Genomic DNA, 11,213 nt, shown 5'->3' with positions numbered 1-11,213 from the left:
CTTCACGGCGCCCCGGGCGCCTGTGATTGGGGCAGGAGGTGGGCTTCGAGGCCGAGGCAGGCGGGGATTGGTAGGACTGGTTGCCTCGGTTACGAGCGGCGGCGGCGGGGTTCGAAGATGGCGGAGGAGGCGGCGGGCGGCGGCGGAAGCCGGCGCGGGGTGGGGGAGCGGGAGCGGAACCGGGACCGGGACGAGGAGGGGGCGGTGACGGAGCGGGGCCCGGGCGCGGCCTATCACATGTTCGTGCTGATGGAGGAGCTGCTGGACAAGCTGAAGCTGCTGAGCTACGAGGAGGAGGCGCTGCGGCGCCACAACATGCGGCCGCTCTCCAGGTGCCCCTCGCCCGCCCCGCCGAGCAGCTGGCGGTGGCGCCTTGGGGCGCGGAAGGCCCCGGGGAGGGCAACAGCGGCCTCGCCCGGGAGGCGTTCCGTGTCTGTGTGCGAGGGGGCGGCCGGGGCAGGGGGATCGCGTCGTGTGGGACGGGGCTCCACGCGTGAGGGGCCGCGGCCGCCACGGCTGCAGCCAGAGGCGTCAGGCCGTGCACCGTGGGTGTGCGCCCACGGGTGCAAACCCCGAGTGTTGGCAGGAGGAAAGCCCCTGCGGTCAGGGACGAGGGAAGGCAGGCAGGCTTCCAGGTGACAGGATGCCTGCGTCAAGTAAAAAACCAGTCAACTTCATCAATACCCGTGCGGTTTTGAAGCTTTCAAAACGAGAAGTCCCTCTGTAGGCTGAGATGTGAGAAGTAAATAGGCATTTCACCATTCAGTGCCCCCACTACATAACTCGAGTGTAGTTATTGGCATGCTGGTTTATCTGCACAAAATATTTCTGCCTTAAATTAATTTCTTGTATTCAGGGTAACTATTTGTGGGGTGTGTGTGCATAAGGGGGCTTGGACCCATTGTTTTAAGTCTGTTTTTTCTTATCTAATACATATTTGTCTCATATGTAATGATGATGAGGATAAACGTCTTTACTTTGAGTGTGCCAGAGCACTGGAACAGGCTGCCCAGAGAGGTTGTGGAGTCTCCTTCTCTGGAGACATTCAAACCCACCTGGACACATTCCTGTGTGATCTGCTCTGGTGAACCTGCTTTAGCAGGTGGGTTGGACTAGATGATCTCCAGAGGTCCCTGCCAACCCCAACCATTCTGTCATTTATTTTGTTTTGTAATTACTGTGGGAGACGGGAAACCTGGGAAATGAGACCAGTGTGTTCCCAGCACCCATCCTCCCAATTAACTTCCAAATTCATCAGTTTCAACCAGGTTACACAGCAGCATATCACACAGTTAAGCTTTATATAAACAACAGTTTGATAGGGAAAAAATAACAGTCCAAATTATCCCCTTGTTGGGAGGGAGGCTCAGGTATGAGCTCAGTGGCTGTATGCTAGTTTCCACCAGCCGTCTGAACATCAGTATATTTGGAACAAGAAAGAAAACCTTTGTCCACCTTAGCAAGTAGCTGTGTCTGTAAAGGGAAGGGCTTGATTCCAAGTGTGCAGTCTGCACATTATTTATACTTTATATTAACTGTGGTCTGATCTTTATGGACTGAATTCTCATTAGGACCATATCTTTCAATTTAGTGTGATCCAAAATAGATCCAGTTTGTGTACCTTGCTCTTTAAAGTGACCCAAAGCACAAGAAGTGAGGATGGGTGGAAGAATCGCTTCAAAAACAAGCGTCTGATCTGAGCTTATGCACTGATTTAGGTACGCCAGCCTCTTGCCACTCTTGAGGAACATGGGAAGACAAAGAGGTTTGGGGAACTTTGGAGCAAAAGGAACTGGATGTATTGCTGTTGTCAGGAAGAGTATTTGGGGATGTTAAGAGAGGAACAGGAGGTGAAGTTACTGTGGTGTAATGGCACGGATGAGGACAATATGCACAAAGACAGCACATCTCTAGGCAATGAGGCTTTTGTAAATTTGTTCTCCTCTCCTCAAGGAAGTGCCATTAAAGTTTTCATGCAGTCACTTGATGCAAAAATTATTTATTTTTGAAGAGGCATAATAATATATCCAGATACCTTTCTTTGTGCTATTTGTCTAAACTCCCTTTAATGGAAAGCAATGTGTGCTTCTAAAGCATTTTTTCAAAGTGTTGTAAAGTAGATAAAAGATGAGACAAATCCATCCTGGCTTCCGACGTCATGGGTAAAGGTAGAAAGCTTTACCAATGGATCATTTTTATTTTCTTTTTGAAGTAAGCTGTTTGCTGTGTTATGTTCACAGTAGTTATCAGCCACTTCTGCTAATCTATTCAGAGGATGTTTTTCAAATTTAAATTTTGTCTTGCACTGTAATTCATTTGTCCTGTGAAAAATGCCTGAGATTTAGCAAAATCTTAGCTCATTCATGGTCTACAAGTTATTGGCAATTGCACATCTTTGACTTCTGATTCTTATGAGCCTGTAAGTTTGCATAGTTATGCAAGGGACATCTGAATTGATCCATTGCATAGACTCTTAATTAGTCAGTTGGTGGTATTTTATGAAGTGGTGGGCTGGATTCTGCATCCCTACAATTAACTGGGAACAGAATTGAGCTCATCATGATTTGAGACTGCTCAAGTAAATAAGAGGAATAACTTGGGTTTATGTGGAAATGTTAATTTGGTGATGCTTAACTGAAGCTGTATAATCCTGCCGTCAGGAGGGAGGAATACCCAGTTTCCATTTGATTCCTTGGAAGTCTAATGTTGATTAATAGCTTAATCAAAGTGGGAAACATGAGCAACATGTAAAAAACTGAGTCTACTGTGGTTATGCGTGAAACGAGACATCTGTAACTGGATCACTCATTGAGAAAATCAGTTAAAGAATCTGCTTTCTAGCCTGTGCTGGCCTATAATGCTGTAAGAGCTTCGGGAGCTCAGAATATTTACCATTTTTTCCCCTTTTTAAACAGGCACTACTTTGCACTGCCCACTAATCCTGGTGAGCAATTCTTTATGTTTTGCACACTTGCTGCCTGGCTGATCACTAAAGCAGGACATCCTTTCGAACAGCCACAAGAATACGATGACCCCAATGCAACAATATCCAATATACTCTCAGAATTGCGATCATTTGTAAGTGTTTAACATTCTGCTTTCCAAGGTGTATTTCAAGCATGTGCATCATCTTCAGAAATAACAGTAATGATGCACTTACTTTGCTGTCTGATATGTTCCCAAGGGGTGGACAGACTATGTATGTATGAGTTTGTACTACGTATGAGTTTGCTTATGTATGAGTTTGTACTATATTAATTAGTTAATTGGAAGCTTATACTGTATGTAGCTACTTGTTAACTTTTTGGCACTTACAATATTATATATGATTCCAATTAGTTTTGTTCCACAATCTGTAAAATGGATTAAATCAGGCTTACTTCTTACAGTGCCACATATGTTGCTCATTTATATTAATAGTAGTATGATTTACAAAGATTTTATCTTGAAAGTTTACACAGCACTTGTGTTCCTGCTCCTGCCAAAGTCAATGGTATAATTAATTCATGGTGAAGGAGATGGTTTAGAATTGTGTTTATTTTTGTTTGTTTTTGTTAAGGAGTAAAAGGTTATATTAAACTACCAAAAACTATTGGGATTTTTTTAAATATTAAAAAAAAATCTCCCAAAGGTCAGGAGAGTGTATCAATTTATGGATCTTATGGAAGAATTTATGATCTTATAGAAGGTTATACTGTGGTACAGCTGTGAATGATGTTAAGAACACTGTTCTCTAAAAGAATTAGTTGATTAAAAAATGAAGATATTTATTCCATAGGACAACAACAAATAAAATCTAGAACAAACAAGCCAATATTGAAAAGCTGGTGGTTAAGTCTCAGTACCTGAGTTCCTCTGTAGCTGTTCTTGCCTTGCTAGCATGTCACTTGTGTGCTTGACCATCTAGTTCCCTTGTGGCCTCTGACTCTTCTGCTCCCTGTGAGTATCCTCTTACCAGATACTTTAAGATTTCTACACTGCATCTGTTCCTTGAGTTGTTCCCTTTTCCCTTCTGTTGCCTTACTGGAACTGGATAGGGGAAGAATATGAATTAACATTGGTAAAATCTTCATACAGAATGAACACTTTGGTTTTAGTGTAGTAAATCTTGTTACCTCCCTGAGAGGAAACTCGATTGATGGGTATCCATTAGTAAACAGTATATCTCTCTTTATTTTAGGGAAAGTCTGTGGATTTCCCTCCCTCAAAATTAAAGGCAGGTTACGGAGAGCAAGCATGCTATGTTCTTGATTGTTTAGCTGAAGAAGCCTTGAAATACTCTGGCTTTAGCTGGAAAAGGTATAGTACACTTTTATGCATCCTCCCTTATGCGTGGTTTTCCAGCAAACAAATGTAAGTTGTGCATGTAAAGACAAAACATAATAATTACCAAAAATGTTTTACTCGATGTTTCATGAGATGCAAAATTTGACTAGGCTTGAAGCAGTGGGACAAGTTAATTCCTAATGTAATTTCACATAATTTAGTCTATTACCAGCAAGGATGAGTTTGGGCCATTAATAGATGGAGCTAGTTAACAAATATTTGACTGATGACCTTTTTTTGGTCATTTTCCTATGCACAACTCCATGTTAATATGACAACTGAGTTGAAACATCAATATTCTTTTAGGTCCTGTCAGTCAAGCTTGACCTCTTCAGTTGGAGGTGTGCACAGGATGTGATCACGTTACAAGTTGGCTACAGTAACTTCGAGTATTTAATCCGAAGGAAATCTTAGGAGAAATTGGATGACAGATAATTTCAAGTATATGAAAATTTATTTTTAAAAAATTGTTTAAAACTGCTCTTTATTTCATTCCTTCTCTGTGATGGGTTTTGAAATGGATATAGCAAAGTAATTTCTGCCTTGGAAATATTGTACTGTTACCTCTATTTTGTACATAAATTCCACTGTAAACTGAAAATGAGTCTGCGGTGACTTGCACTTAAATTTTAAGAGGTTAGACCAAAAGAGAAAACGACTCAAAATTTGCTCCCCATATGTCTTTGCAGTATGAAGGTACTGTACTGCTTGGCGTAATAACTAACGCTCACTTTTAAGACAATCTGAGATAAACAAAGACTTTTAAGACTGAGTTTTAATTTTATTTGTTTAAGTGTGTGAGACACTATCTAGTCATATTCCACATCATCTGTACTTCTCATGAAATATTTTGTTTCCTTAAGAGCAATTTACAAAGGTATTTCCAGTTTAGTGTGTTTAAAAGCTCTGCTGTTCTTTGAATGAATTTCAGGCCAGCATATCCAACAGAAGAGCTAGAAGAAGAAGAAATAACAGAAGATGATGCGGAATTAATGTTTAATAAACTGGAAGAGAGTGTTGTGGTAGGTTTACCTAATGGTTTTGATTATATCAGTATTGGCCAGCTCTGAGGAAATTTTTCTCACGGTTCATTTTGTTTGGCTTTGTTTAAGATGTCTTTTGTACTAGCTGTTGCCCTTTTCCCTGCATCTCTTTCCTGCATCGTCAGCTTCTCTGTAGAGATTTTTGTTTCCTTTCGGATAAGGTCGTTAGCTTTTTGGGACAGAGCTTATGTGCATTTATAGATAATTTAAAATGGATTGGAATCTAACTATATGTTAAACTTGCATAGATTCAGAATTGCTTGTTTTCTCCTGAGACAAGCTGTTGATGTTCAACGAAATTTCAATTCCCATTTAGAGAACTGGCTAATATTTGGTTAAAATTTGCCCAGTGCTTTATTAACAGAGTGCTCACTATTGTAACTCAGATTTCACTGCAAATAGGAAACAGTAACTTTGGTACTTAGTTGATCTTAATATTTGGGAACAAAGTAGATGGAAAAGAACAACTGGAAACCGAGCATTTGTTTTACACCACAAGCAAAGACCTAAATAAAGGTTGCAGAATTGCTTCTGTAGAGAAAGGTCATGGCAGCTTATCACTATATATTCCACAAATGAAATGGTAATATCCAATCAACCATTATGACTACAGAATAACTCTTTCTGCTTTGAAATACCTTTTACCAACAAGATGGCAATGTTTGAGGATAACCTGTTTTATTTATTCCTCCTTTTAAATATAATAATTACAGTGAAGTTGTCATGTCTGTGAAACAGCCTATGAAATACATCTGTAAGTTCAAATATGCTTTTAGGACTTACTGATGGATGGATGTTGAAGAGAAGTTGTTCCTTGCTGATTGACTTTCTCAAAAGATTATTTTTATGAGAGTTGGAGCCTCACTGTTGTCTGGTAGCATAATGCTATCACAAGACATTGTCATTTTCACAGATCTCCTCGAAGCCTTTTTTTACTGCTGACTTAAACAAGATTTTTCTGGAGAGGGAAGTTAGCTGAAGACAAAGTGAAAATTACAAAAAGAAGTTAGTTTCACATCTGATTTTTCCAAAAGCTGATGATTCTGTGCAAAATTAATGTAGATTAAAACCCAAATATCGAAAGCTGTGAGCCTGGATGTGTTCGCTTGCTAGGTCAGTAAATTACTTGAGGAAAAAACAGTTTTCTGGAGTGTTAAGGCCCAGCAATACTCAATAGAAATTGCCACAACTGTCACATTTCCGTGTTCACGTTTTTCAGGTGCTTGGGAAAAATGAAAGGTCATAGAAGTTGGAAATAGAGTGCCAGTAATGTTATAGTGTGGTTCTGATCGTAGTGCCAATTTATATGCCACCATAATCTACAAGAATGTAGCAGTTGAAGAGTTTGCTTCTTTTCTATTCTCAGAGTTTTCTTAAGTGTTGCATTATTTTTATCATTTTTATTAGCCAAGAAAAATTCCATATTTTTATTCTTAAGTTTCATACAATATGCAAATATTGTTACATGGGTGTCTGGTTGCATTTTTACCAGCTTTGAAATCTCCACAGAAAAAGTCTTGAATAATTCTGAGAACAATAAAAGACATTCTGTATTGCATGTTTGACCAGCCTCAGAAATGTAAGGTGCTGACTAAAAGCTTTAAATATGAAAACAATCAGCTATCTGCCCTTTTCTGTGTCTTGTTAAGGTCTAAGATGTTACATTGGGAAGTGGAGAGGAAACACTTACCTAAAGCACAGTTGAAACCCTTCAAAGAACTCTGGATTTGCTGTCAGGTGGTGTCAGAGGCCATGATTTTCACAACTAACATGGGGGTTTTTTAGCTCCTCTGAGTCTGTGTGTCAATAAACCCATTTAGCTAGGTTCGTACCAAGTGGAAAACCCCTTTTTTAGAGTCCCTGATTGTTTTACAGGGATTAATTATATGCTGATGCAATTGATGGTGTTTTGTTTTGTTTTTTTCCCCAGTCCATTGTTACTGCCAATATACTGGTATGTCCTGGTTGTATTAGCTGTATCCATAATTTAATTTAGCAGTATTTCCAGTAGTTAGATGCTAATGATGAGGTTCACTGATTGTTCTTTGGGTTTTGATTCTTCTGAATAGGATTGATGAGGCTGGCAGAGACAAGCCTATTTCTGTAAGTCTTGAGGAATTAGGTGAACAGTAGGCAGCGAGGCTGACTGTGCAAGGAAATCTGCACAGTTTGGTTCCTCAGTTCTGGTAACTAGTCTTGTTGTCATGGTAGTGTTGTAATATGTTCTTCCAAGTGCTGAGCACATATATATTGTCCATTTATCAAAAGACAGTCCCAGTCTAGTCACCTTTAATTTCTTGTAAGTATTCTGGGGACTTAGGGCCAAACATGCCAGAAGATAATATAAAGTTGTCCCCGTTAGGTAAAAAAATAGGCAAAGTACAGGAATAAGCTCCCAGGTTTTCACTGAGTCTTGAAGGGTTCTACACTATGACCTGTGTCATTGCAGCATTCATGATTTGTCTAGAAAGGAGGTGAATGATGAAATTTGACTTTGGTGGAAAAGATGATGACTAACAGAAGAGGTACAGAAGGACAAGGTGTACATGGGTGAAGTGTATGGGTGATAAAATGGCTGTTAAAATTCAGTATAGATAAACAGAAGATAGCACACGGCAAAAGCGTCGTTGACTTATGCAGTGATGGGCTCTGAGCTGATCACGATCACTGAGGAATGCAATTTTGAGACTATAATAGATAATTCTATAAAACCATCAGCTTAGTGCATAGTGTCATGGGCAAGAAAACAACTCAATTGCCTCCATTTGAATTGTATCATTCTGCATGCTTTTAAGATGTGGCATCATTCTGCAGCTCCACATCTGTAGTGCAAACAACATCTTGAAAACTGTTCAGGTCTGGCTGTGGTTTGTTATGGTTTTATTTTTAATGCAAAGCTTTAGGAAACACATGAGAAATAAGTTACCGTACAACTATTGATAATGGTCCATTTGATGTGAGAGGGCTTAGGTTTCCAGTTTTTTGTTGGTTGGTTGGTTTAGTTTTTAAATACTGTAGCACCCTGAGGGAAATGTGGGGTAACTTCCATCTTTCACCTTGTCCCAGATATTGTGTTTCCTCATAAGATTTTAACTAAATACAAGCTCCATTATAATTTTCTGTGGCAGAAATTCGGAATTTAATACACCTTGTCCTGTGCTCCTGCAAAATAATGGAGAAAAATTGTGCAATACTTACTGAAGCCTTACCTTGCAACTTTGCTTCAGGAAGAAGAGTCGGACAATGAAGAAAATTTTATTGACCTGAATGTTCTAAAGGCACAAACATACAGATCGGTAAGTTGTTACCCATCAGTCCTCTCTTAAGAGATTTTCACATCTGTAGCAGCAATTTATGTCTGTTGTGTGAAAGTCCTTATAAAGTCTAAACTTGAAAAAAAAAACATTCCAACTGAAATGAAACGGCTTATTTTAAAAGAAAAATGTCCATACGGTTTCTACACCGTCATCACTGCAAGGTTGCTGGAAACATTTGCAAGAAATTTTTGCAGAGACTTTTAGGGAAACATGGGTTTAGTTTCTTGAATGTATTTTAATTTTTCCATCCTTGCTATTTCTGGAATGTATTATAATTTCATATTATATACATTTTATTCTTTTCAATTCCAAATATTGTGAGAAGATATATTTATTTTAATTCTTAGTCTTTATGAATTCAAAGAAAGCCGGTAAAGAAATCTGTTATATCTGTAGTCTAGATCATTCTGGATGTAAATTTTTTTCTGACTATGAACACTGTAAGCCATTATAACATGACTTCTAACAGTTCTCACTGTGCATAATGATGATATTTTGTATATAAACTTTCTGATTTTTACACAGGACATGAATGATTCTGCAAAGCATGAAGAGATTTTACAGTCCACAACAGATGCAGCAGAGTGGAATCTGGAAGTGGAACGTGTGCTTCCACAGCTGAAAGTTACAGTCAGGACTGACAATAAGGTATGTGGGAATGGATTTGCATGTGTACACATGGCAATTAAAGTGTGGTTTCAGTTGGTGTTGTTTACTTTCCATCTACACCTTTTATCATGCCAAGAATTGTGAATAATGGGATCTCCAATGCTATCTTGTCTGAATCTGTCACTTTGACAAAAGCAACCATTTTCAGTAGGGTTTTTTTTTCCAAATATTATATAAGTATATTTTTTCTGCTACTTACAGGGCACCTTATTTCCATACACTTATTTCCATATATTTATTCAGTGGAAACTTCTTAAATCATTAAACATCTCCAATGTATTTATACTTCTGAAAAATTATAGCCCCAGTTTAGCAGCTATTAAAACATCTTCCTGGAAGAGAGCTGAGGAACTTCTTATCTTTCAGCTGTTTAATTTGCCAACCACATGAAAGGTTGACTGCATGGAATTAATCTTGCTCAACTTTAAATGGCAATAAAGTAGGCCTGTACCTCTGATCTAGTCATCATGAGCTCTGTTCACATTTAGCAAAAAGATGCAAGTACTTTTTTGACTGATTTTACTTACCTATCCAGATAACTACATCAAGATGAAATTAATAATTTCTTAGAAATGAGTATTTCTCTCCATAATCTATTCCAAGGAGTCTAGAATGAGCAACTTAGAAGTAGACATTATCTTGGCAAGTCGAAGTCCAAACCTAGGACCTATTCCTGGCATTGCCATAAACATTCTTTCTAAGATCTTGTATAGCACACACAGATCAATGCAGTATTGAAATTGCTCATTTGTTGTGACCCAGCTGGGTGGGGTGTTGGAACAATCTGTAGCAGTGATATCGAATTGAATGAAAGATAATTATCTTGCCAAAAATAGGCTAAGCTCTCAAATATCTGTTAAATTGCTTACCTGCCTTATAGTATACTGCATTTTTCTATGTGAAGAATTGCCTGGGGTGAGCCACCTTTCTCTGATCCTCGGCAAGCCCATCTGTTACAGGGAACATCATGCTTTATTCTCACACTAAGAAATTAAAGCTTAATAAAGACATACATGAAACATTACAGCCACTGTAAGAGCTAAGGTTTGCTAGCTTTCAGTTTAATGCACTTTAAGGATTATGTCAAAATGAACATGGAAGAGGATTCTTCTTTTTCTAGCTTCTGTGCTATCCTGCTTTCAGAAATAACTGGAGAGAAGTGTTTGGCATTTTTTCATTCTAGAAGAAAAGCATCATATTTTGTTTCCTACATGGTGAGGGCTACCATTCCTGCCAGGAGAGGGCTAATGGTTTAATCAAAGGCATTAGAAACTAGAACTTTTTTGGTGAAGTCCTGGGCAGGGGTGCGTGGGGTGTTTGGTTTTATTTAAACTCCAGAGTTTGATAAATCATGAGCAATTGTCACCAGACCAACAAAGGTTCTTGATTCTGCTGCAAACTTAAAACTCAACATACAACATAAGCACTTCTTATTTACTAGCCTTTGCTTTGTTCTGGAATAGGGGGCAGCAGCTCAACTGTAGACAGCCAGTGAACCTTGCGGGCTGAGCAGCTGTTGCAGATGCTGGGCCGTGCTCTGCTAAGGTGGTGAGACAGGAGCACCAGTTCTTTGGTAGCTGTGTGCATGTGCTATGCAGGGGAGTGGCCTTACTTCAAATCCGTGGAACTGCCTGCGAGTGAAGGATGGCACATGTTTAAGTGTGTGGCTGTTTTAAGCTAGGATTTGTTTTGTACCTGCTATGAGATGTTATAAGTGGCTGTATCCTCCAGGAGCCCTTGCATTGGGAATTCTTCTTGCTCAGTGCTGCAGCCAAGCCCTGTGTGCCAGGGTGCTTGTGGGTCCCCATCCTACACTGTTGGATGCTGCTGCTGCTGCTTTCTTGTTTGCAGCTTCAGA

The 11,213-nt window shown here is 39.5% G+C and overlaps 1 protein-coding gene across 3 annotated transcripts in view; it reads left to right on the top strand.

Annotated features, from left to right (window-relative positions):
- Nucleotides 1-117: 117 nt before the first annotated feature.
- Nucleotides 118-11,213, top strand: part of IFT57 (intraflagellar transport 57) — a 28,914-nt gene continuing 17,818 nt past the window's right edge. For all 3 annotated transcript variants that reach the window (XM_065637396.1, XM_065637378.1, XM_065637387.1), the window contains exons 1-6: nucleotides 118-332; nucleotides 2,916-3,078; nucleotides 4,181-4,299; nucleotides 5,258-5,348; nucleotides 8,597-8,665; nucleotides 9,212-9,334. In XM_065637396.1, coding sequence (XP_065493468.1) covers nucleotides 118-332; nucleotides 2,916-3,078; nucleotides 4,181-4,299; nucleotides 5,258-5,348; nucleotides 8,597-8,665; nucleotides 9,212-9,334 — 780 coding nt within the window. The remainder of the gene's footprint in view (nucleotides 333-2,915; nucleotides 3,079-4,180; nucleotides 4,300-5,257; nucleotides 5,349-8,596; nucleotides 8,666-9,211; nucleotides 9,335-11,213) is intronic.

Source organism: Caloenas nicobarica, chromosome 1 (assembly GCF_036013445.1).
Source record: "Caloenas nicobarica isolate bCalNic1 chromosome 1, bCalNic1.hap1, whole genome shotgun sequence".
In the NCBI taxonomy this organism is placed as follows: Eukaryota; Metazoa; Chordata; class Aves; order Columbiformes; family Columbidae; genus Caloenas; species Caloenas nicobarica.
The sequence above is the reverse complement of the archived record's forward strand: the minus strand, read 5'-3'. Positions and strand labels throughout refer to the sequence as shown.